This window comes from Diorhabda carinulata, chromosome 5, assembly GCF_026250575.1.
Source record: "Diorhabda carinulata isolate Delta chromosome 5, icDioCari1.1, whole genome shotgun sequence".
NCBI lineage: Eukaryota > Metazoa > Arthropoda > Insecta > Coleoptera > Chrysomelidae > Diorhabda > Diorhabda carinulata.
In genome coordinates, this window is record NC_079464.1 from 4,615,717 (window position 1) to 4,643,692 (window position 27,976).

Genomic DNA, 27,976 nt, shown 5'->3' on the forward strand with positions numbered 1-27,976 from the left:
AATCTACCACGTTAATGTTTCTTCGGGTTGAAGAACCGAAAAAAAGTCTTTTATTACTAAATCAGGTAATTACAGTGGATGTTTGATTACTACTAATGATACAATTCAAGAATCGGACATCGAGAAATCAAATTTCAAATAATTCAATTTTTTTGTGAATAATTAAACTTTTATTAACCCAAATCGAAACGCCGTTTGGTTCTAAATAACTTAATAGTGACGTATGTATGCATTTGCGTGGGAGATGCATCCCTGCTATGGAAAAAAAACCACGGAAAAGAGAGGGAGAATGTATGTAGTCGGTAACAGGTGTCGTTATGTATCGATCTTCCTGTGGGAAGTGTGCGCAAGCGCCCTCGACACGCATTCTGCGAAATAACAGCGTCACGACGCATACCCGATCGGGGAGTGGTGAGATATATGTCAACATACAATTTTAATAACTTCCTGGTGTAATAATAGTGATGTAAGAAATTAAATATAAAAACAGTGATGATAAAAATTAGTGATATACCTTGAAACCGTCCATATTACCAAGTACGGTCCATAGGGGTGTTATGAAGCGCTTACGATGCGGGTCACTTTATGCCGGTTCTATTAAGCCCTATTAAGCATCCATCAACCTGCCGAAGAACTTATTGTGCTGCAGGTTGTTTACCTGTGGCTTTCGACTTGTTGCTGCGCAATCCATCTTTGCACACATCCGTAATTTGTTCATTTCCTATTCCAAATACATAAAATATAATAAAGACAATGCCGCGGTGTTATATGGTTAAAAAACAAAGCAACAAGTATCAATCTCACCAGAGGGACTTTTGGGAACAAAATAAAGTTTCGAATGCAGCTCCCGGGAGTCCTACCGAAGGATGTGTCGCTCCTCTATGCTATACTGCCTTGACCAATCGTACAAGTGAGTAAAGAAATTTTCTTTTATCGAACAAAATAAAATCATTTTTATAGTTTGTATTATATGTGAGGCAACTACACGATCGCACTCCGTATATTAAAACTTATAGAAATATTAATAATCACAATGGAAATAATGATGATTGAAAATATTTTCTATGAATTTGTAGACGTGCAGGCAACAAAACCATAGCTTATTTGGCCTCTAAGAGTTTTGTTGAGATCTACGTCTGGTCATTGTCTGACATACAGTGACGGTTCGTCTTCTACATTGCTTCTAAATATTAAGGAATCCGTCTTCCAAATCTTAACGTGAATTTACCTTTGTAGTGACATGTAGTCTAATAGCATGACCAAAAACTCCAATGAATCAGACCTTTTACACTTCTCTACCAATCCAATGTGTGTTAGTGTAAGGATTCTCATCACACCTTTAAAAAAACTTTGGATGGAGGGATATTCCTTGATGTAATGTTTAACATTCGTAGGTCGTCTACCAAGAGCTCTTAGACATATCTGTATTAATAAGAAGTGTCTTCAAGTATCTTCAAGTACTTGGTCCTTGATCAAAGCTTAGCACCTCTTCAAATATACTGTCTTCGGATCTCATTATAAAGATATTTTTTTGAACAACTTAGACCAATTAATTTGTTGCCTAAATTTGCTGTCCAAACATTAACATGTGGATTCTAAAGGAAATATTTGGATTGGGGCTCTTAGACATGTCTGTAGTAATAAGAAGTATCTTCAGGTACTTGGTCCTTGATCAAAGCTTAGCACCTCTTCAAATATACTGTCTTCGGATCCTATTATAAAAATATTTTTTTGAACAACTTAGACCAATTAATCTGTTGCCTAAATTTGCTGTCCAAACATTAACATGTGGATTCTAAAGGAAATATTTGGATGGGGCTCTTAGACATGTCTGTAGTAATAAGAAGTATCTTCAGGTACTTGGTCCTTGATCAAAGCTTAGCACCTCTTCAAATATACTGTCTTCGGATCTCATTATAAAAATATTTTTTTGAACAACTTAGACCAATTAATTTGTTGCCTAAACTTGCTGTCCAAACATTAACATGTGGATTCTAAAGGAAATATTTGGATTGGGGCTCTTAGACATGTCTGTAGTAATAAGAAGTATCTTCAGGTACTTGGTCCTTGATCAAAGCTTAGCACCTCTTCAAATATACTGTCTTCGGATCTCATTATAAAGATATTGTTTTGAACAACTTAGACCAATTAATTTGTTGCCTAAATTTGCTGTCCAAACATTAACATGTGGATTCTAAAGGAAATATTTGGATTGGGGCTCTTAGACATGTCTGTAGTAATAAGAAGTATCTTCAGGTACTTGGTCCTTGATCAAAGCTTAGCACCTCTTCAAATATACTGTCTTCGGATCTCATTATAAAGATATTGTTTTGAACAACTTAGACCAATTAATTTGTTGCCTAAATTTGCTGTCCAAACATTAACATGTGGATTCTAAAGGAAATATTTGGATTGGGGCTCTTAGACATGTCTGTAGTAATAAGAAGTATCTTCAGGTACTTGGTCCTTGATCAAAGCTTAGCACCTCTTCAAATATACTGTCCTCGGATCTTATTATAAAGTTATTTTTTTGAACAACTTAGACCAATTAATTTGTTGCCTAAACTTGCTGTCCAAACATTAACATGTGGATTCTAAAGGAAATATTTGGATTGGGGCTCTTAGACATGTCTGTAGTAATAAGAAGTATCTTCAGGTACTTGGTCCTTGATCAAAGCTTAGCACCTCTTCAAATATACTGTCTTCGGATCTTATTATAAAGTTATTTTTTTGAACAACTTAGACCAATTAATTTGTTGCCTAAACTTGCTGTCCAAACATTAACATTTGGATTCTAAAGGAAATATTTGGATTGGGGCTCTTAGACATGTCTGTAGTAATAAGAAGTATCTTCAGGTACTTGGTCCTTGATCAAAGCTTAGCACCTCTTCAAATATACTGTCTTCGGATCTCATTATAAAGATATTGTTTTGAACAACTTAGACCAATTAATTTGATATCCTTTTGACACCTTTGTTGTAATGTTTGACAAAAATCCATATTAACTGTTCTGGCAAGAGCTCTTGGACTTGTCTTGCCAAATTCCATCCCTTGCCAAGGTTAATAACTTGTCATTGTATACTTTTCAATTCGATTAATGTTTACTAATTATTACTTCATAATTTTCAAATCAAAATATCCCAAAAATTTTTATCAAAGTATCTTTTTGGTGTAAAATTTGATGAAACTCACTTAAAATTTTGCTTAAGAAATCTAACTGTGTTCAACGCCCTCTATTTGAGCGTTACGAAATTTTTTTACCGAGCAAACCCCAAATATTTTTTTAGTTTTCTATCAATTCTAGAGATAGTATTATTTTTATTTGAAACACCCTGTATGATAATAAACGTAGATAAGATAATTGAAATTTTGTTTTATGGCAATCGGTGAAATGATGAACGCGAGTTTAATATCCAAAATAATATAGGATCTAACTAAACAACGCGAGTTTCTCATTTCTAGATGCATTCCGGGAATCGGTATAAACCGTCTCGTTTTAGATTGGTCTCGATATCTATGATAATCTTCTGAAAATGTACCGTACTTATTGTCAATATCAAATCATTGCTGGTTACGAAATGCAAATATTAATTTCCTGAAATAATGAAAACCAAATCCCTCATAACCGGATGAACATTTTCAGGATAACTAGAATATTTTTCATCGGTTATTTCCATAGAAACTAAATTTTTTTTAACGACAGAAGATATTCGAATTTAGAAAATAACAAATAGAACAAGCAGTCAATCAACAAATTAGATGTTATAAACTCAAAATAATTACAAATATGAAGAAATAATAACAAACGATGAGAAAATAATTTGATTAAGAAGATGCAGTGAGAGAATGTGATGAAAACGATGAAATTATGAAAATAAGACGATAAATACCTACGGAGAAAATCAAAAATTGTTATTTGGAGCTATCGAAAACCAACTAATGATAATAGTAACTTACACATTAAAAAAAAGAAGCAAAAGAAGATGAAGATCTTTTAGAAGGTAATGATATGAACCAGGGGAAAACAAAATAACTAAACAACAAGCAGAAGAAGCATAATCACAAACAACAAAGGATAAAGTATGTAACAAGAAATAGAGAAGCTAAAACTAGATAAAGCAAAAGAAGATAAAAGAAATATTGATAGGAATAAATACAGTAATATGCAAGATACGATAAACTGAAACAATCATAGATGAATATAGCAAAATATATGAAAAATTATGGAAAATAGACGTGGAGACGAATTACAGAAAAGTATTCACATCAAGGATTAAGAACTAGCAGAAAAACAACTTTATTGAACTTTATAATTAGACAAATAGCTGAAAAAGCAACAGGAAAAGACGAAGAGACAACTGTGATTTGGAAATGTTCAAAAATCATTCGAAAGAGTACATAGAAAGGACAATAATCAGATTAGATAAACGGAAAACAAACTATGTTAAAGGTAAGAAAGCAAATAACAATAAAAGAAGTAAAAGAAAACGATGTATACTAAGATTTCGGAGAAACTATGGGCCGATAGAGCAATTGGAAAACACAGTTTTTTGAAGAAACAAAAACAAAAATTTACGAGAAAGAAGTCATTGAATGAGAAACTAACACCTTGTGGAACAATTAGATGCAGAGTCATGCATCTCGGGATAATGGAATACCAAAACGACCCCCTAGGCAATTCAAAATCTACAATTAGTAATACAAAATATATGTACTTGTCAGGTGTTGGTTCCATGTGCTTCTTGGTCTTCCCCATTTGTTCTAGATTCCCAAATTGTATCATTCAGGTTTCTATTCGAAAGATTTCTCTTGTTTTAGGGTTCCTTGGACTCTACATCTGCTCTAGCTTCCTCTATTACTACATTTTCTGTTTCTCTTGTAATATGTTTGTTGAATCTGCCTCCAATGAGCTTCTTGGACTTCCCTTTTTGTTGTAACTTCCCATATTGTATGAATTATCGTTCCTTTTGGGCATTCTTTGTTGTTTTCAAATTTTTTGGACTCCTAGATCCTCCCCAACTATTCTAGATTCCAATATTACTACATTCCTTTTTATTTTGACACGTACTTGTCATTTCTTAGTATTTATATTTCTGGGTCTTCCCCATTTGTTCTAGCTTCCCAAATTGTATCATTCAGCCTTCTATTCGAAAGATTTCTGTTGTTTTAGAGTTCCTTGGACTCTACATCAGCTCTAGCTTCCTCTATTACCACGTTTTCCATTCCTCTTGAAATATGTTCGTTGTATCTGGCTCCCATGAGCTTCTTGGTCTTCCCTTTTTGTTTTAGCTTCCCAAATGGTATGAGTTATCGTTTCTTTTGGACATTTTTTTGTTGTTTTCGAATTTCTTGGACTCCTTGATATTCCCCAACTGTTCTAGATTTTAATATTGCTACATTCCTTGTTTATTTTGACATGTACTTGTCGTTTCTTGGTATTGTATGTTTCTTTGTCACCCCCATTTGTTCTAGCTTCCCAAATTGTATCATTCAGTCTTCTATTCGAAACATTTCTGTTGTTTTAGCGTTCCTTGGACTCTACATCAGCTCTAGCTTCCTCTATTACCACGTTTTCTATTCCTCTTGAAATATGTTTGTTGTATCTGGCTCCCATGAGCTTCTTGGTCTTCCCTTTTTGTTCTAGCTTCCCATATTGTATGAATTATCTTTCTTTTTGGACATTTTTTGTTGTTTTCGAATTTCTTGGACTCCTTGATATTCCCCAACTGTTCTAGATTTTAATATTGCTACATTCCTTGTTTATTTTGACATGTACTTGTCGTTTCTTGGTATTGTATGTTTCTTGGTCACCCCCATTTGTTCTAGCTTCCCAAATTGTATCATTCAGCCTTCTATTCGAAAGATTTCTGTTGTTTTAGAGTTCCTTGGACTCCACATCTGTTCTAGCTTCCCAAAAAGCCACTTTTATCGTTCCTCTTGATATATGTTCAAAAAATAAGGTCGTTTCTTTATAGTTCTGAATCAAAACGTTCCAGAAAATACAGGAACACGATCATTCCTGAAATGGTAATGCTAAATAACTTCTAAAATCAGATAACCACTTACAAATAATTCACATAACTTTTCCTTGTTTTCTTTCCAATAGTTTTATCACGTAAATTTTCATTAAGAGAAAAAAGTGCAGCGTCGAAATGAATTTATTAAAAGAAATTACTAGGGATATGAAGAAGGGTTACTATGAATGTTCAAATTGATGATCGATGCATTCGCGGCAACGTTTCTCAACGAAGAGTCACGTCCGACGAAGCATGTCAAGTTATCCGTGAAAAGTTTCAAATACTTCTTCGCTACTTCTTCTGCCTATTCATTATCAAAAATGACGTATTCTTCACCCACATAAATCTTCCAACGTTTCCGCCGTTAACGTGACCTTGAAAAAAGTACGGATCCAAGAGACTTTCCGCATGGATACCTGCACACACACACACACACACACACACACACACACACACACACACACACACACACACACACACACACACACACCAGGCAGGTTTAATTCTTTGTTGATGAAGACCTGAGGATTTTCGTCCACAAAGTGGCGCGTCGGCAACAGAGCCCGTTTTCAAGAACTTCTTTTACATTTTCTATACTGTTGAACTCTTTTTTTAAAGTGGGGACAATTCATTGTGAAAACGCGTCTACTCTACACGACACGTGTCATCATGACAGAGACACAACTGTCTGTAGAACGAATAAGCTTCGTTTTAATCTTTTTCGACAACGCTGCCGGACTTATATCAATATCTGTATTATTGCATATTATTACATAACATAATTACTAGAGTTCTTCAACCATTTGAGTATAAATGTATTTTTTTCCTCTTTCTAATGGATACAATATTGAACTTTCGATAAAATATCACATTTATGTATAACTTATCTTTCGCTCTTTAATTGGGAGCATTTTCAAAAGAATAATTAATATTTGATGATTAAAATATTTGTAGAATAGATAAAACATATCAGTAGATATCTTAAAAACATTATTAAAAACATAGTATTAGAATCAGTCAAGAACAGTCGCCGTATTTTAGAAAACAAAATAATTCTAATGAATGCAACCCCATTTTTGGCATAAATATTCCTTTCGAAATAAATGTGTTTTTGCTAGTAGTGGACAAGATTATTTATCATTCACGTTTTAGCTTTCTATCCTTCATTTGTTCTCGAAATTTCATTGTGAAATATATATGTTTTGGACGAGCTTTTCCTTCGGAATTTTCAAAACGTATCTAACAAACAAAAACTAGGCAAAAAAAAATAATACATTGAATAATGATTAATCTTTCATAAATTAAATCACTGAAACGTAGGAATAAGGAATATGGAATAAAATTTGACATAAAATTAATCCAATCAACCTTAGCTTTTGTTATATCGTTTCTTTTCTCTTAACTATACTTCCATAGATAAAATTAAAAAAATAAAGTTGATGAATGTGTGTTAAGAATCATCCCAATTGATTTGAAGACCATCCTATCGGCGTACATTAAAGTCACGCCTCTTCTGAAAGTGTCAGTTTAATGAATTTGCGTTTAACCGTTTCACGAAACTACAAAGACCCTTAGTGACTCAATTAATTTTAATGGACTTTGATTAATCAGATATCTATCGACGCGAAATAATCAAAAGTGATTTTAACCTTACGGATCAATATTACTTCCTTGTCATTTATTATCATAAGGGATTCCAATCAATTTACGTCGTCTAAAGTTACATGTAATTATATATTATCAAATACGTTGTCATAATTTTGGTGTTGTTTACATAGGACAATCAACACAGTATTGGAAAAATAGATTTAATGGTTATAAACAGCAGAGATGAATTATTATTTTAATAAAAAGTGAAAACAACGCTGCATTGAGGTTAAGTAGTAAATGGATTGAAATGTATTCCTTGTAACCAAAAAATTATTGATTTACGTTAGAGGAGAGATCTTTAGACAATAGAAAGGGAAAAAGATAAAATGCTTCCTAGGCAGGTTTAATTCTTTGTTGATGAAGACTTGAGGATTTGCGTCCAGAACGTGGCGCGTCGGCAACAGAGACCGTTTTCAAGAATTTTTATCACGTTTTCCATACCTTTGAACACTTTTTTTGAAGCGTGAACTTATTAAGGTTATTCATTGTGAAAAAGCGTCTACATTACACGACACGTGTCATCATGACATAGACACAACGACGACGATCGACGAGGTGGAGATTGTAGAGGGTTTCATCTAATGGCGATAGGGGAATGCCAGATAGTCTTCGAGAAGGTCTTAGTTGGTTGTCACTGACGCTGTTGGTGTTAGGAAAGTCTCTTCAGCTTGGAGGAGGTTTTTTGCGGAGGAATTGCCTAATTCGGACATATTTACATAAACGATTAGATATGGTGTTTGCTTTTAGCTTTTATGAGTATGAAATACGATAAGAAGATGTATTCTTTCCAATTTTACACCGAGTACTTTGATGAGGCATAGTCGCCTTTCCCCGCACTCCCAAATAGACACTTTCTATGCGGATTTAAAACCTCTATGTTTGAATAATGTATGTATAGAGCTGGTGGTTTCTTCAATATACAATTTCCTACAATATACAATTTCCTAACGAGTCCTACGTACCAGATCTGATCGAAATCCCTCTGCAGATCCATGAAGATTTTGCTTGGTACAAAAGTGCAAAATTTTATCTTGGTTCAGATGTTCTAAGACACCAAAACGTTGATGGGCGATATGGGGCGGGAGATTCAGGTTTGGTGGATTTTTAAGCTTAGGTTCTTCTTCTTTTCAGTATTTTCAGCGGCAGATATTTAGAAGTAGCATCGTCAGAGCAGTATATACAAGAGAATTGTTAAAAATGTCAGTTCAGTCTGTCGCACTTGCTAGAAACTTCCATCGCTGTGTTATTGCTGATGGAAATATAAACAGAACTTACATAGTTGGTATACCTCGTATAATATCAACAAAAAAGATTTTTTTTATACGAATATAATGGAAAAAGTTTCCAGCCTTAGTAGAAGATTCAATAAATATGCAGGTGGGTTCGTTGGTCACAAGTAGTTAACAGGAAAGCAAATCCTCAAACTTTAACAAATGGAAAAGGACTTAGCACTCGGAAAAGTTCTCGATCTGCGAGAAAAATAAGAGAAAACGTCTAGAATAATTTATAACGCTAATACCTGCGTTACATTTATAACAAAGTTAAGCAATTTAACCTAAACAAAAAATAAACGATTCTCCTAACGAGCTTGTTGATTTAACTCAACTCTCATTTATTTTTAAAATTAATGACGACCATATTAAACCAGTATATACTAGTTTACCTTAGGTTATTAATTTATTTAAATCTTCCCCATAATCTACATATTATCAAGGAAGACTTTCATATAAGACCTAACCTAACTTAACCTAACCTAACCTAACCTAACCTAACCAACATTAAATGTCGCCATTTTAGAAGAAAAATATGAGGCCAATGGAAATATCTAGAAGATATATCGAATGGATTGTAATATAAAAACTCTAAGAACAATTGAATAACAAGAGGGATCACGTGATATCAAATTTCTTTCCTGTAAAGGAGACACGTGGAAGCGACATGACGAATATCTTCCCATTATCAAAAAGGCTGAGTTAAATAAGAGGAAAAAAGGAGTAGTTCCAGATTATATAAAAGCGGAAACTTCTAATGAAGCAGGGCTCACAATCCTAGAAATGAATTATGTGATAAATCAGCTACAAATTCCCAGTTATCTGATTTCCAAACCGAATAGCTAATGCAAACTAAATTGATTGTTGTCACTTCAGATTTAGGATTTAGGATGACTTTCGGCCTTTAAAGACAAGCTTATACAGTAACAGCGCATGGATTCTTCAGAGCGTATGCAAAAAGCGTTGGAAAGACTGAAGACTGAAGACTAAGGAAGAGGACACATCGGAAAACGCGTTCTGGAATGTGGGAGGGTATCAGAAGCTAAACAAGAGGACAAATTAGAATTTAAAATTCAATCGAAAGATAAATTTCCTCATAAATATAAAAAAAGACCACAGAATCCGGCTCGAAGGACCAAATATGTAGATGTTTTTAATTTTTATACTAAAATAACTATTCTTTCATGAAATTTAAATTATATTTATTGAACATGCATCAACTGCTAGTATATTCAACTAAAATAAGATGAATTTGTGTGGGAATACCCCATTTAGAGTTCAAATAATAAAACAAACAGTGGCAAGGAAGACACAACAAAATAAAGATACATTTAGCATACAAGAAAATCCTGAAAGGTAGAGGTGAAAAAGGGAACGATGTTTAGATATAGAGAAGGATAGAAAAAAGCAAAATTTCTTCATAAATATAAAAAAAGACCACAGAATCCGGCTCGAAGGACCATAAATGTAGATGTTTTTAATTTTTATACTAAAATAACTATTCTTTCATGAAATTTAAATTATATTTATTGAACATGCATCAACTGCTAGTATATTCAACTAAAATAAGATGAATTTGTGTGGGAATACCCCATTTAGAGTTCAAATAATAAAACAAACAGTGGCAAGGAAGACACAACAAAATAAAGATACATTTAGCATACAATATGGTTAAGAAAATCCTGAAAGGTAGAGATGAACAAGGGAACGATGTTTAGATATACAGAAGGATAGAAAAAAGCAAAATTTGTTCATAAATATAAAAAAAGACCACAGAATCCGGCTCAAAGGACCAAATATGTAGGTTTTTCGATTTGTATACCGTACTAACTGTTTCTTTTTTCAAAACTTTGCTTATATTTATTGGAATTGCATCAACTGCTACTGTATTTAACTGAAATAAAATGAATAGGTGTTTATATATCGAGTTTTTCCATGCCAGAACCAAATAAAGAGGTTTTTTAAATAATATAATATCGATTGAGGCACCGTAAAATAGTCATTTTTCAAGAAATAAGCATCGTCTCATCATATTATCATAGAAAAAGCAAAATTTCTTCATAAATATAAAAAAAGACCACAGAATCCGGCTCGAAGGACCAAATATGTAGATGTTTTTAATTTTTATACTAAAATAACTATTCTTTCATGAAATTTAAATTATATTTATTGAACATGCATCAACTGCTAGTATATTCAACTAAAATAAGATGAATATGTGTGGGAATACCCCATTTAGAGTTCAAATAATAAAACAAACAGTGGCAAGGAAGAGACAACAAAATAAAGATACATTTAGCATACAATATGGTTAAGAAAATCCTGAAAGGTGGAGGTGAACAAGGGAACGATGTTTAGATATACAGAAGGATAGAAAAAAGCAAAATTTCTTCATAAATATAAAAAAAGACCACAGAATCCGGCTCGAAGGACCAAATATGTAGATGTTTTTAATTTTTATACTAAAATAACTATTCTTTTATGAAATTTAAATTATATTTATTGAACATGCATCAACTGCTAGTATATTCAACTAAAATAAGATGAATATGTGTGGGAATACCCCATTTAGAGTTCAAATAATAAAACAAACAGTGGCAAGGAAGAGACAACAAAATAAAGATACATTTAGCATACAATATGGTTAAGAAAATCCTGAAAGGTGGAGGTGAACAAGGGAACGATGTTTAGATATACAGAAGGATAGAAAAAAGCAAAATTTGTTCATAAATATAAAAAAAGACCACAGAATCCGGCTCAAAGGACCAAATATGTAGGTTTTTCGATTTGTATACCGTACTAACTGTTTCTTTTTTCAAAACTTTGCTTATATTTATTGGAATTGCATCAACTGCTACTGTATTTAACTGAAATAAAATGAATAGGTGTTTATATATCGAGTTTTTCCATGCCAGAATCAAATAAAGAGGTTTTTTAAATAATATAATATCGATTGAGGCACCGTAAAATAGTCATTTTTCAAGAAATAAGCATCGTCTCATCATATTATCATAGAAAAAGCAAAATTTCTTCATAAATATAAAAAAAGACCACAGAATCCGGCTCGAAGGACCATAAATGTAGATGTTTTTAATTTTTATACTAAAATAACTATTCTTTCATGAAATTTAAATTATATTTATTGAACATGCATCAACTGCTAGTATATTCAACTAAAATAAGATGAATATGTGTGGGAATACCCCATTTAGAGTTCAAATAATAAAACAAACAGTGGCAAGGAAGAGACAACAAAATAAAGATACATTTAGCATACAATATGGTTAAGAAAATCCTGAAAGGTGGAGGTGAACAAGGGAACGATGTTTAGATATAGAGAAGGATAGAAAAAAGCAAAATTTCTTCATAAATATAAAAAAAGACCACAGAATCCGGCTCGAAGGACCAAATATGTAGATGTTTTTAATTTTTATACTAAAATAACTATTCTTTCATGAAATTTAAATTATATTTATTGAACATGCATCAACTGCTAGTATATTCAACTAAAATAAGATGAATATGTGTGGGAATACCCCATTTAGAGTTCAAATAATAAAACAAACAGTGGCAAGGAAGAGACAACAAAATAAAGATACATTTAGCATACAATATGGTTAAGAAAATCCTGAAAGGTGGAGGTGAACAAGGGAACGATGTTTAGATATAGAGAAGGATAGAAAAAAGCAAAATTTCTTCATAAATATAAAAAAAGACCACAGAATCCGGCTCGAAGGACCAAATATGTAGATGTTTTTAATTTTTATACTAAAATAACTATTCTTTCATGAAATTTAAATTATATTTATTGAACATGCATCAACTGCTAGTATATTCAACTAAAATAAGATGAATATGTGTGGGAATACCCCATTTAGAGTTCAAATAATAAAACAAACAGTGGCAAGGAAGAGACAACAAAATAAAGATACATTTAGCATACAATATGGTTAAGAAAATCCTGAAAGGTGGAGGTGAACAAGGGAACGATGTTTAGATATAGAGAAGGATAGAAAAAAGCAAAATTTGTTCATAAATATAAAAAAAGACCACAGAATCCGGCTCAAAGGACCAAATATGTAGGTTTTTCGATTTGTATACCGTACTAACTGTTTCTTTTTTCAAAACTTTGCTTATATTTATTGGAATTGCATCAACTGCTACTGTATTTAACTGAAATAAAATGAATAGGTGTTTATATATCGAGTTTTTCCATGCCAGAATCAAATAAAGAGGTTTTTTAAATAATATAATATCGATTGAGGCACCGTAAAATAGTCATTTTTCAAGAAATAAGCATCGTCTCATCATATTATCATAGAAAAAGCAAAATTTCTTCATAAATATAAAAAAAGACCACAGAATCCGGCTCGAAGGACCAAATATGTAGATGTTTTTAATTTTTATACTAAAATAACTATTCTTTTATGAAATTTAAATTATATTTATTGAACATGCATCAACTGCTAGTATATTCAACTAAAATAAGATGAATATGTGTGGGAATACCCCATTTAGAGTTCAAATAATAAAACAAACAGTGGCAAGGAAGAGACAACAAAATAAAGATACATTTAGCATACAATATGGTTAAGAAAATCCTGAAAGGTGGAGGTGAACAAGGGAACGATGTTTAGATATAGAGAAGGATAGAAAAAAGCAAAATTTCTTCATAAATATAAAAAAAGACCACAGAATCCGGCTCGAAGGACCAAATATGTAGATGTTTTTAATTTTTATACTAAAATAACTATTCTTTCATGAAATTTAAATTATATTTATTGAACATGCATCAACTGCTAGTATATTCAACTAAAATAAGATGAATATGTGTGGGAATACCCCATTTAGAGTTCAAATAATAAAACAAACAGTGGCAAGGAAGAGACAACAAAATAAAGATACATTTAGCATACAATATGGTTAAGAAAATCCTGAAAGGTGGAGGTGAACAAGGGAACGATGTTTAGATATAGAGAAGGATAGAAAAAAGCAAAATTTCTTCATAAATATAAAAAAAGACCACAGAATCCGGCTCGAAGGACCAAATATGTAGATGTTTTTAATTTTTATACTAAAATAACTATTCTTTCATGAAATTTAAATTATATTTATTGAACATGCATCAACTGCTAGTATATTCAACTAAAATAAGATGAATATGTGTGGGAATACCCCATTTAGAGTTCAAATAATAAAACAAACAGTGGCAAGGAAGAGACAACAAAATAAAGATACATTTAGCATACAATATGGTTAAGAAAATCCTGAAAGGTGGAGGTGAACAAGGGAACGATGTTTAGATATAGAGAAGGATAGAAAAAAGCAAAATTTCTTCATAAATATAAAAAAAGACCACAGAATCTGGCTCGAAGGACCATAAATGTAGATGTTTTTAATTTTTATACTAAAATAACTATTCTTTCATGAAATTTAAATTATATTTATTGAACATGCATCAACTGCTAGTATATTCAACTAAAATAAGATGAATATGTGTGGGAATACCCCATTTAGAGTTCAAATAATAAAACAAACAGTGGCAAGGAAGAGACAACAAAATAAAGATACATTTAGCATACAAGAAAATCCTGAAAGGTAGAGGTGAAAAAGGGAACGATGTTTAGATATACAGAAGGATAGAAAAAACCGAAATTTATCCATAAATATACAAAAAAACCACATAATCCGGCTCGAAGGACCAAATACGTAAATGTTTTCGATTTATATATTGAAATAACTGTTCTTCTATGAGACTTCGCCTATATTTGTTGAACTCGCATCAACTGCTAGTATTTTTAACTAAAATAAGATGAATGTGTGTAGAAATACCATATATAGAGTTCAAATAATAAAGGAAACGATGAAGAGGAAGACACTACAAAATGAAGATACATTCAGCATACAATATGGTTAAGAAAATTCTGAAAGATAAGGTGATGGAAAAGAAAACGATGTTTAGATGTACTGGAAGATAGGAAACGCTGTCCTCTCCTCAGTATAGAATTTTAGATGAACCCAAACGTTGACTAGACAAATCTGGTGGGACAATTCACGTAACCTTTTTCACTTTGGTGAGATTTTGGTAGTTTACTACGCCTACAATTTTTTTTTTTTTTCCATTTATACAACACGAAGAATGAATTTATCATTAAATATATTCGCCGATGAAACCGGATCTGTTCATAAAAAAAGTTTGCCATTTTTTTTTGTCTAAAACGGATGTACGCATTTCCTTCAAGCTTCTTTTCGTTATAAAGATAACGGGACGCCATCATTTCCTTTAGAAAGTCTCTTATTTAATATTGTCAGATTACTGTACCGAGAGCTTAAAACTTTACCCGTATTCCAAGCCATTCATCCCTTAATTTTAAGAGAAACAAGTTTAAGTACTTAACCTTCTCGGCTGATATAAGTGAGAAACCCGGCAACTTCAACATTTGTTAGAATATATTATAAATGAACTAGAGACCCAACCCCGATTACGAACAGGTGTAATTTGTAAAGTTAGCTCCGAATTCATTTTCTACGCAATTTAAATACCAATCAAGAATCTGGTCGATTAGTATCTAACTAGGAATAGGAATTCCACTTGCTGCATCACTAGATCCACTCCTGTTCTAACCAGTTCATCTTTCCGAATCTATCCTTCAATCCTCTTTCTGCTGAGGTATTTGGCTGCCTTGAATATCCTGTCAGGTGGATAATTTCGTTGGATCCTACCAGGACGTATCAAAAAGACGATTGGTAGAGAAATTTTATGTTGACCAACAAGCATTCAAAGCTCAGGGATTAAGTGAAATTATACAAGGTATACATCAGCTTATTCAAAGTCCCTCAAACAAGAGAGGAAGAACAAAAATCAAAGAATATCTGCAATTAAATTTTTTCTTTCCGTTTAACGATGTAATAGCAGCTGCTACATTTTTTTGGATCTGTATAATTGTAACCTTTGACTGTTTCGATGATTTCGTTGTAGCTCTAGTCAGCGATAAACAAGTGGAATTCGTTTAATGAACAATTTCCAGTTGACAGTATGCCATTTTCAGTCTATTGTCGTATCATTCAATATATGTCGCATAAGCGATTTTCATTTAAAATTCTGTATATTGTGCATGCCTCGTATTTCCACGGAATGAATAGGTTCCAATTCACAATTAATTCCCAACAAATACCGTGATTTATACGTACCAGACTGATTTGTTAAATACTCGTACACATTTTATTCCTTCCCTCGTAAATAAATCGTTTCACGCCGAGTTTGTAATTACTTTAACCGGTTTTGAATTTCGTCGATCGTTTTGCTACAAGTAATATTTTGATAAATCAACTTTCTTGTTGTTAATCATCGGTTATTTGACATTTAAAAGTGTTGATTTGCTAAAAGACAGTATAATACGGCTCGAAGGACCAGAAATGTGTTTATTTTCGATTTGAGGGCTGTATTAACTGTTTCTATATCAAACTTGACTTATATTTTTTGAACTATGAATAACTGCTAGTATATTAAACTAAAATAAGATGAATATATGTATAAATACTCAATTTATTATGTGGCTAAGCTAGATAATGATTTTTTTTATTAAATTTCGATTCATATTGGCTGATACATTGATAAGCATTCAACTTCTAATGAGAAAGTATAATGGATATAAAAATAGCAAAACTTCTATATAAATATGAGAAAATTATAACATAATCCGGCTCGAAGGACCAAATGTGTGTTTGTTTTCGATTTGAGGTGTGCATCAATTGTTTTTATTATCAAACTTTACTTATATTTTTTGAACTATGAATAACTGCTAGTATATTAAACTAAAATAAGATGAATATATGTATAAATACTCAATTTATTATGTGGCTAAGCTAGATAATGATTTTTTTTATTAAATTTCGATTCATATTGGCTGATACATTGATAAGCATTCAACTTCTAATGAGAAAGTATAATGGATATAAAAATAGCAAAACTTCTATATAAATATGAGTAAATTATAACATAATCCGGCTCGAAGGACCAAATGTGTGTTTGTTTTCGATTTGAGGTGTGCATCAATTGTTTTTATTATCAAACTTTACTTATATTTTTTGAACTATGAATAACTGCTAGTATATTAAACTGATATAAGATGAATATATGTATAAATACTCAATTTATTTTGTAGCTAAGCTAGATAATGATTTTTTTTTATTAAATTTCGATTCATATTGGCTGATACATTGATAAGCATTCAACTTCTAATGAGAAAGTATAATGGATATAAAAATAGCAAAACTTCTATATAAATATGAGTAAATTATAACATAATCCGGCTCGAAGGACCAAATGTGTGTTTGTTTTCGATTTGAGGTGTGCATCAATTGTTTTTATTATCAAACTTTACTTATATTTTTTGAACTATGAATAACTGCTAGTATATTAAACTGATATAAGATGAATATATGTATAAATACTCAATTTATTATGTGGCTAAGCTAGATAATGATTTTTTTTATTAAATTTCGATTCATATTGGCTGATACATTGATAAGCATTCAACTTCTAATGAGAAAGTATAATGGATATAAAAATAGCAAAACTTCTATATAAATATGAGTAAATTATAACATAATCCGGCTCGAAGGACCAAATGTGTGTTTGTTTTCGATTTGAGGTGTGCATCAATTGTTTTTATTATCAAACTTTACTTATATTTTTTGAACTATGAATAACTGCTAGTATATTAAACTGATATAAGATGAATATATGTATAAATACTCAATTTATTTTGTAGCTAAGCTAGATAATGATTTTTTTTTATTAAATTTCGATTCATATTGGCTGATACATTGATAAGCATTCAACTTCTAATGAGAAAGTATAATAGATATAAAAATAGCAAAACTTCTATATAAATATGAGAAAATTATAACATAATCCGGCTCGAAGGACCAAATATGTGTTTGTTTTTCAATTTGAGGTGTGTATCAATTGTTTTTATTATCAAACTTCACTTATATTTTTTGAACTATGAATAACTGCTATTATATTAAACTAAAATAAGATGAATATATGTATAAATACTCAATTTATTTTGTGGCTAAGCTAGATAATGATTTTTTTTTTATTAAATTTCGATTCATATTGGCTGATACATTGATAAGCATTCAACTTCTAATGAGAAAGTATAATAGATATAAAAATAGCAAAACTTCTATATAAATATGAGAAAATTGTAACATAATCCGGCTCGAAGGACCAAATGTGTGTTTGTTTTTCGATTTGAGGTGTGTATCAATTGTTTTTATTATCAAATTTCACTTATATTTTTTGTACTATGAATAACTGATAGTATATTAAACTAAAATGAGATAAATATATGTATAAATACACAATTTATTGTGTGACTAAGCTGTGTAATAAGATTTTTTTGATTTAATTTTAATTTCATATTGGCTTATACGTTGATAAACCCACAACTTATAATGAGAAAGTATCATGGATATAAAAATAGCAAAACTTCTATATAAATATGAAAAAATTATAACATAATCCGGCTCGAAGGACCAAATATGGGCATGTTTCGTTTTACAGAGTGTACTAACTCTTTTTTTCATCAAACTTTGCTTATATTCATATTCATTAATCTATATTTTTTCTGTGTCTGAGCTAAATTATGAGATTTTTTTATTTATTATTGATTCATATTAGCTAAGACGCCGTCAACTATTCAATTTTCAAAGGAGAAGCTTCATGTTACCGAATGGCTATAAAAAAGGCAAAATTTGGTCATAAATATACAAGAATATAGATAATCCGGTTCGAAGGACTAAATATGTGGATTTTTTTTTCTGTTAACAGACTATACTAACTAATTTTTTATCAAAAGTTGCTTATATTTATTAAGCTATCATTAACTGCTAGTATAACCAACTGAAATAAGATAAATTGACGTATAGAAAACAAAACTTCATGAATATAAAAGTAGATATAAGATAATCCGGCTCGAAGGAGCAAATATGTCCGATTAGCTGCTTTTTTATAATCAACTTCTAGTATATTCAACTGAAAAACTACTCGGCTGGGACGTCGTCAAGAGGTCGTGTCTTGAAGGGAAATCACCACGTCATCGATTAGCAATAAAAAACAAAAGTAAAACATCATTTATATTTAAAAGAAAAAACCTTTATTCATTGATTTCAACTGAAAATCAAGAACATTTATTGAAAAATAACATTAACAAATTTTTATTACAAAATTCCAACCAATCTAGAGCCTGTTACTGTATTTTACGCAACTCTTGGCATTTGCCTCGCTCGATTACAGGCATGGAGAAATTTCCGTTCAATTTAGCTTCTTGTTGCGCCTTTGAATAGCCCTGAAAAGGTCCAAATTTGCTGTTTGATACTAGTGGTGGGTGACTATTCTCAAGAGGGTTGCACAGAATATAGGCCAGTTCGTAAACAAACAATATGAAATAATTATGAGGTTATGTTAGTATTATTGTTCCAAAATTCAAATATTAATTATTATAGATCATATTTCAAAGTTGCCAGACTGAAAGTAGTATACAGATTGAGGTACTTGAAAAAATGAGGTTATATCAATATTTGATGTTACTTATAGTTTTATCCACTAAAATATTTTTCAATTTGTATTACCGAATCTCTTTATTGAGTAGCTAACCTCGAAATATGTTCAAAATTATGTTTAACTGGCTGATATTTACCAATCTAGTAGCTCTGAACAAAGACAAGTGTAAGTTCTTTCAATTGAGAGCTAATAAAGGAGTTTCAGTTTTGACAAGAAATTTTTTTAAATAAAAAACCCAAAAGAAACCGATTGAATTTCAATAACTATCTGAGAACGTTAAACGCCATACAAAAACCGATGTTTCCTCGGATGATTTCGGGTATATCCGACGATAAACAATGACATGTGAAGTATTTCTGGCGATTTTTCGCGTTGATACTCCTTCGCTACACTTGATTCAAGTATGGATACAACTTGATTTCCTTTTGTTGAGATATCATGTCACCATGCGACCTTTATTTATTTGATCCATTGTAAGAGCTTTGTACTTGAACGACCCTCCTATTCCAAAGAAACTGACATTTCAATAACTATTTGACAGCGTTAAACGCCATACAAAAACCGATATTTCCTCGGATGGTTTCGGGTATATCCGACAATAAACAATGACATGTGAAGTATTTCTGGCGATTTTTCGCGTTGATACTCCTTCGCTACACTTGATTCAAATATGGATACAACTTGATTTGCTTTTGTTGAGATATCATGTCACCATGCGACCTTTATTTATTTGATCCATTGTAAGAGCTTTGTACTTGAACGACCCTCCTATTCCAAAGAAACTGACATTTCAATAACTATTTGACAGCGTTAAACGCCATACAAAAACCGATATTTCCTCGGATGATTTCGGGTATATCCGACGATAAACAATGACATGTGAAGTATTTCTGGCGATTTTTCGCGTTGATACTCCTTCGCTACACTTGATTCAAGTATGGATACAACTTGATTTCCTTTTGTTGAGATATCATGTCACCATGCGACCTTTATTTATTTGATCCATTGTAAGAGCTTTGTACTTGAACGACCCTCCTAATCCAAAGAAACTGACATTTCAATAACTATTTGACAGCGTTAAACGCCATACAAAAACCGATATTTCCTCGGATGGTTTCGGGTATATCCGACGATAAACAATGACATGTGAAGTATTTCTGGCGATTTTTCGCGTTGATACTCCTTCGCTACACTTGATTCAAATATGGATACAACTTGATTTCCTTTTGTTGAGATATCATGTCACCATGCGACCTTTATTTATTTGATCCATTGTAAGAGCTTTGTACTTGAACGACCCTCCTAATCCAAAGAAACTGACATTTCAATAACTATTTGACAGCGTTAAACGCCATACAAAAACCGATATTTCCTCGGATGGTTTCGGGTATATCCGACGATAAACATTGACAAGTGAAGTATTTCTGGCGATTTTTCGCGTTTACCTCCTTCTTAATTCAATTGTTTTTTGGGTTTTATTCATTCATACATTAATATATTTGTTGATTTTTCTTGTGTTGATTTTATAGTGAACCTTTCATGGTTTTTTCTTTTTAAATCAATGTTTCTCATTAACATAAACGTAGTTTTCGTATAATCCATATAAATGTGCTTGAAAATAACTTAACACTGCCAACCAATAACCAATTAATTTATCTCTCTCTGGAATTAGAAATATATAGTACATTTTCCGATCTAAGAAAGACGTGAAATGTCATGTAATTTGACGTAAACGTTCCACGTAGACGGGACTAAAATAGTGGAATATTCTCTCGAGACTTACCCAACGTTTCAATAGATAAAGTGTCTTTCTCTATATATTTCTAGTTTTCTCATATTTTAGTTAGTAACATAATATTTCCTCATCCAGTTCGATATATCTCAAACATATAAAATAAATCATACAATCAAATTTCATTTTCTTTTAATTCAACAAGTGATAAAGTCGTCCTATTGCGACAAAGCCCGAGTTAGCGCTAATCACAAGTCAATTTGCTGTTTCCATAGTTCACTGTCGAGAAACTGGTAACTAAGCCTTTCCATAAGAAAAATGTGCGCATCTGAAAGAGATGATCGATTCATTGACGAGAAGTCGGGTTTTCAATGGTGTTCAAGTACAACAAGAGCGCAGAGAAACGCGAGGAGTTGCTGTGAGTGGCTGAACAGTTAGAAGAAGACTTAAAGCAGCTAATCTTGAGCCAAAAATACCAGCTACTAGCCTCAAATTAATCCTAGAATACGTTTAATGGAGTAAAGAACAATGGGGATCCTTTCTTGGACGAAAGCAGAAGGTGTCTGTATGGTAGTCATAGAAGAAGACGAGTTTATAGTCGACTTGAAGAGGGATTCGTGCAGTGTTGCAAAAAGAAAAACTTGGATTTCAGAAGAGTTTCTTGGATGGTTTGAACGGGAATTTCATTGGAAGCAAAAACCGAGTTGATTTTTATTGGAATTGATGGTGGAGCGTCTGGTTCGTAAAAAGTAGATTAACCTAGTTGCAGATTATTCGCTGGTTAGTTGAGGAACTATTCTCTAACTCTAAATGCAGCATTTCTTGAAACATTTCTAACGGTTAGTGATGTTATTCTTACATTTCAAGCTTCAGCTGATTCTTGTTGAAGTTGAATTCTTCCTAGGACACAGTTGACTAATTGACTTCAAGTATCTTGGCAATATATGATTTACAATAATTTTTTTATGTTCCAGGTTCATTCCAAGAATTCATTTCAAACGGTACCACACTAGGAAAAAAAGATAACGATGATCCGACGGCGCATTGTCCTTCAAAGCGCAGCGCTGAGGAAACCGAAGCCGCTCACGATCTTCTGTCCTTATCCCAAAGTCTCCCACCTCTACCGGCGCCTAGCGTTGTCATGATACATCATACCGTAACCCCCGACAACGATCCTCCGAGTCCGAAACATAATTATCGACCTACGTCGCCGGAAACTTCCGTACGCCAAGTAAAACCGGAACCAATAGAAAAACGACACGTATCTGTGATCCAACATGCTCCAGTTTCGCAACCCACACAACCTGTGATAGTACCCCAACAAGTAGTACTACCGTGCTACACTGCTTCGCCTATAGTATACGTGGTACAAGTACCGGCGACGGCGCCTACCCCGCCGATATCCGAATGTTCTTCGGACGTGGAAAACGTGCAGTTGTGTACAATGGAAAGGCTACATCAAGACGTCGCCGTGGTACAAGAACAAACCGATGATATTATTATACTTCCGCTATCGCCGGAACCGGAAACTTCGGATCAGAATAACGGTAGAACGACGGTAGCTGCGTCTCATATGAATATACCCGATAGGCGGAAAAAGAAGAATAAAATGTGTAATAAGAATCGAGGAGAATCGAATGAATCGATCGAGAGTTCGGGGAACGAATTTGTTTTCGAAACTAGTAATACGAAGACGGTAAGTGGAATTTTGACTTCTCTACCACAATTTATATAAAACATTATTTATTTAATAGTTTCATATCGTTAAAAACTTCTTCTACGTTGACTAGAGATAACAGAAAAATCTATAACTAGTTGATGAGAAGCTTCCTTTTCCTTTTGATAGAATCTGCAATTTCTAATAAATCTAGTCTTAATATTTTTTTCCTACGGCGGTAATCTTCTACAAAAAAGCTAGTGAAGAAATGTACTACAGGTTTATTAAATCTATCAGTACTAAAGTTTCCAATAAACTCACTGGAAGGGTAATTATCTTATCTAAAAATTCCCTCCTTCTAGAATTCTTTTTTGTAGATTAATTTTTCCACACAAAAGAAAGGCTTTGAAGCAAGTTTTAGGGATGCTTTTTAGGAAAATATTTTGGTCTTCCTGTTTCCCTAATGATCTTACAGTTCTTGCAACATTTCCAGACCACAAACAAACACACGTCATTGTAGGGAATAGATGGTACTGCTTGGTGGCAATACTTCATATAAATAAAGCTCTAAATTTCGCTAAATGGGATTGTATATCGAAAGACCTCAGCGACATTCACGTACCGAAATACCTGCTGGAGACGATGTCAAGCTACTTATGTGGTAGTATCCAGGAAAACGACACCAAGACCGGTCCAAAAGAGTACAGGATCTCTGGAGGGGTACCACAAACACACACACATAACATAGTAGGGAATTGATGGTACTGCTTGGTGGCAATACTTGATATCAAGAACGTTCTCAATTTCGCTAAATGGAATTGTATATCGAGAGATTTCAGCGACATTCACGTACCGAAATACCTGCTGGAGACGATGTCAAGCTACTTATGTGGTAGTATCCAGGAAAACGACACCAAGACCGGCCCAAAAGAGTACAGGATCTCAAACACACACACATAACATAGTAGGGAATAGATGGTACTGCTTGGTGGCAATACTTGATATCAAGAACGTTTTCAATTTCGCTAAATGGAATTGTATATCGAGAGATTTCAGCGACATTCACGTACCGAAATACCTGCTGGAGACGATGTCAAGCTACTTATGTGGTAGTATCCAGGAAAACGACACCAAGACCAGTCCAAAAGAGTACAGGATCTCTGGAGGGGTACCACAAACACACACACATAACATAGTAGGGAATAGATGGTACTGCTTGGTGGCAATACTTGATATCAAGAACGTTCTCAATTTCGCTAAATGGGATTGTATATCGAAAGACCTCAGCGACATGAACTTACCGAGATACCTGCTGGAGACGATGCCAAGCTACTTATGTGGTAGTATCCAGGAAAACGACACCAAGACCGGTCCAAAAGAGTACAGGATCTCTGGAGGGGTACCACAAACACACACACATAACATAGTAGGGAATTGATGGTACTGCTTGGTGGCAATACTTGATATCAAGAACGTTCTCAATTTCGCTAAATGGGATGGTATATCGAGACAGCTCAGCGACATGAACATACTGAAATACCTGCTGGAGACGATGTCAAGCTACTTATGTGGTAGTATCCAGGAAAACGACACCAAGACCAGTCCAAAAGAGTACAGGATCTCTGGAGGGGTACCACAAACACACACACACATAACATAGTAGGGAATAGATGGTACTGCTTGGTGGCAATACTTGATATCAAGAACGTTCTCAATTTCGCTAAATGGGATTGTATATCGAAAGATTTCAGCGACATTCACGTACCGAAATACCTGCTGGAGACGATGTCAAGCTACTTATGGGGTAGTTTCCAGGAAAACGACACCAAGACCGGTCCAAAAGAGTACAGGATCTCTGGAGGGGTACCACAAACACACAAACACATAACATAGTAGGGAATAGATGGTACTGCTTGGTGGCAATACTTGATATCAAGAACGTTTTCAATTTCGCTAAATGGAATTGTATATCGAGAGATTTCAGCGACATTCACGTACCGAAATACCTGCTGGAGACGATGTCAAGCTACTTATGTGGTAGTTTCCAGGAAAACGACACCAAGACCGGTCCAAAAGAGTACAGGATCTCTGGAGGGGTACCACAAACACACACACATAACATAGTAGGGAATAGATGGTACTGCTTGGTGGCAATACTTGATATCAAGAACGTTCTCAATTTCGCTAAATGGGATTGTATATCGAAAGATTTCAGCGACATTCACGTACCGAAATACCTGCTGGAGACGATGTCAAGCTACTTATGTGGTAGTATCCAGGAAAACGACACCAAGACCGGTCCAAAAGAGTACAGGATCTCTGGAGGGGTACCACAAACACACACATATAACATAGTAGGGAATTGATGGTACTGCTTGGTGGCAATACTTGATATCAAGAACGTTCTCAATTTCGCTAAATGGGATGGTATATCGAGACAGCTCAGCGACATGAACATACTGAAATACCTGCTGGAGACGATGTCAAGCTACTTATGTGGTAGTATCCAGGAAAACGACACCAAGACCAGTCCAAAAGAGTACAGGATCTCTGGAGGGGTACCACAAACACACACACACATAACATAGTAGGGAATAGATGGTACTGCTTGGTGGCAATACTTGATATCAAGAACGTTCTCAATTTCGCTAAATGGGATTGTATATCGAAAGATTTCAGCGACATTCACGTACCGAAATACCTGCTGGAGACGATGTCAAGCTACTTATGGGGTAGTTTCCAGGAAAACGACACCAAGACCGGTCCAAAAGAGTACAGGATCTCTGGAGGGGTACCACAAACACACACACACATAACATAGTAGGGAATAGATGGTACTGCTTGGTGGCAATACTTGATATCAAGAACGTTTTCAATTTCGCTAAATGGAATTGTATATCGAGAGATTTCAGCGACATTCACGTACCGAAATACCTGCTGGAGACGATGTCAAGCTACTTATGTGGTAGTATCCAGGAAAACGACACCAAGACCAGTCCAAAAGAGTACAGGATCTCTGGAGGGGTACCACAAACACACACACATAACATAGTAGGGAATAGATGGTACTGCTTGGTGGCAATACTTGATATCAAGAACGTTTTCAATTTCGCTAAATGGAATTGTATATCGAAAGACCTCAGCGACATGAACTTACCGAGATACCTGCTGGAGATGATGTCAAGCTACTTATGTGGTAGTATCCAGGAAAACGACACCAAGACCGGTCCAAAAGAGTACAGGATCTCAAACACACACACATAACATAGTAGGGGATTGATGGTACTGCTTGGTGGCAATACTTGATATCAAGAACGTTCTCAATTTCGCTAAATGGGATGGTATATCGAGACAGCTCAGCGACATGAACATACCGAAATACCTGCTGGAGATGATGTCAAGCTACTTATGTGGTAGTATCCAGGAAAACGACACCAAGACCGGTCCAAAAGTGTACAGGATCTCTGTAGGTGCACCTCAAGATTCCGTCACAGGTCCCCTACTAGGGAATGTCATGTAAGACAGAATACTCAACCAAACTCAATCAAACTTGGTGATCCAATGCTCATTACTAGTAGAAAGCAGCTGGAAACGATCACACAACAAATCGGTGCGCATGAAATACCATCTAAACGTTATATTTTCTATCTTTGTGTAATAATGGACGATCGGGTTAACTACAATCAACAGGTAAAGCATTTCAGCGACAAAGCGACGAAGGTCAATCAGTATCAACAGCAGAAAAAAGAAGATACTACTATCCTCTGCACTAACCTTTATGGGAATCACGGAGGAAGGTAATTGAGAATTGCAAGTGCTTTCCGCACTGTGTTCAAGATGCAATGTGTATGCTGCTTATAAGCTTCCTTGCTGAAAAGAGAAATGCACTCTACCGGTGAAAAGTTTATAAAGAATTAACCCAAGCAGTATTCACGTGTGAAGAGCGCAAAACAGCCCACAACTATGACAAAAACGGTGGAATTCCTCGGAAAATGAGCGAAGGAATTATTGTTTTATTACATAAATATCCACCTTGGTTAGGCATTATCACGCGGATGATATCAGGGTATGGATACTTCCTGGAATATCGTTTAAAACACGACACATTTCCCAAATGTCCATCTTGTTTCTTCGTCTGGAAATCTCGGTGTCTATCAAGCTCTCATCATAGAAGAACCTTTTTGCAACTAAGGTTCTCAAAAAAATTGTTTAAAATGGAACGTGCATCTTGAAAGTTGAAGACACAGAAGCTGTGGATAAGAACCTGAAGTAAGAGGATGATTACAAGATTATCTTCCCGGGAATTAATCCTTGAGGGTAGTGACGCGGGGAAAATAGGGATCGAATATTTATAGATAGTTAATTTCTTTTGTTTACAATTTTGTTTCATACTTTTTTTATTTACAGAAATTCTATAAAGTGGTTGAAGATGACGAAGATCAAGAAATAGACGTAGAAACCACAACAGACGATCTACAAAAAAACCGTTACGTTTGCGTGGAATGCGGTAAGCAATACGCCACGTCGAGCAATCTCTCGAGACACAAACAAACCCACAGAAGTCTAGATTCCCAATCGGCTAAAAAATGTATGACGTGCGGTAAAGCTTACGTCAGCATGCCAGCTTTAGCGATGCACCTGCTCACTCACAAATTGGCGCACAGTTGCGACATATGCGGTAAGCAATTTTCACGTCCTTGGCTACTCCAAGGTCATTTAAGGTCGCACACCGGCGAAAAACCGTACGGTTGCGCGCATTGCGGTAAAGCTTTCGCAGATAGATCGAATTTGAGAGCGCACATGCAAACGCATTCGAACGATAAGAATTATAGTTGTAATAAATGTCATAAAACGTTCGCGTTGAAATCTTATCTAAATAAACATCTCGAATCTTCTTGTACGATGTGGGATTCGAAAACGCAACGGTATAAAAGGACTGTACACGCTGAAACGCAAACTTTCGCCATTACCGTCGACTAAACTTGTACGTTTCGTACTTTTTTATAAGTTCTTATGATATTTTGAAAGATATTGAACAATCTATTGAGATTTTAGTAACCAAAAAAGTTTTTTTTT

The 27,976-nt window shown here is 33.8% G+C and overlaps 2 protein-coding genes across 2 annotated transcripts in view; one reads left to right on the top strand and one right to left on the bottom strand.

The window, feature by feature from the left end:
• The window catches only part of LOC130894451 (uncharacterized), a 692,198-nt gene that overhangs the window by 601,182 nt on the left and 63,040 nt on the right, over positions 1-27,976 (bottom strand). The gene's annotated exons all lie outside the window — the stretch shown is intronic.
• On the top strand, positions 394-27,966 carry LOC130894439 (zinc finger protein 62 homolog). Its single transcript, XM_057801291.1, has 3 exons — positions 394-910; positions 22,218-22,939; positions 27,308-27,966. The coding sequence occupies exons 1-3, from the start codon at positions 754-756 to the stop codon at positions 27,878-27,880; spliced, it is 1,452 nt and encodes a 483-aa protein (XP_057657274.1). The 5' UTR covers positions 394-753; the 3' UTR covers positions 27,881-27,966.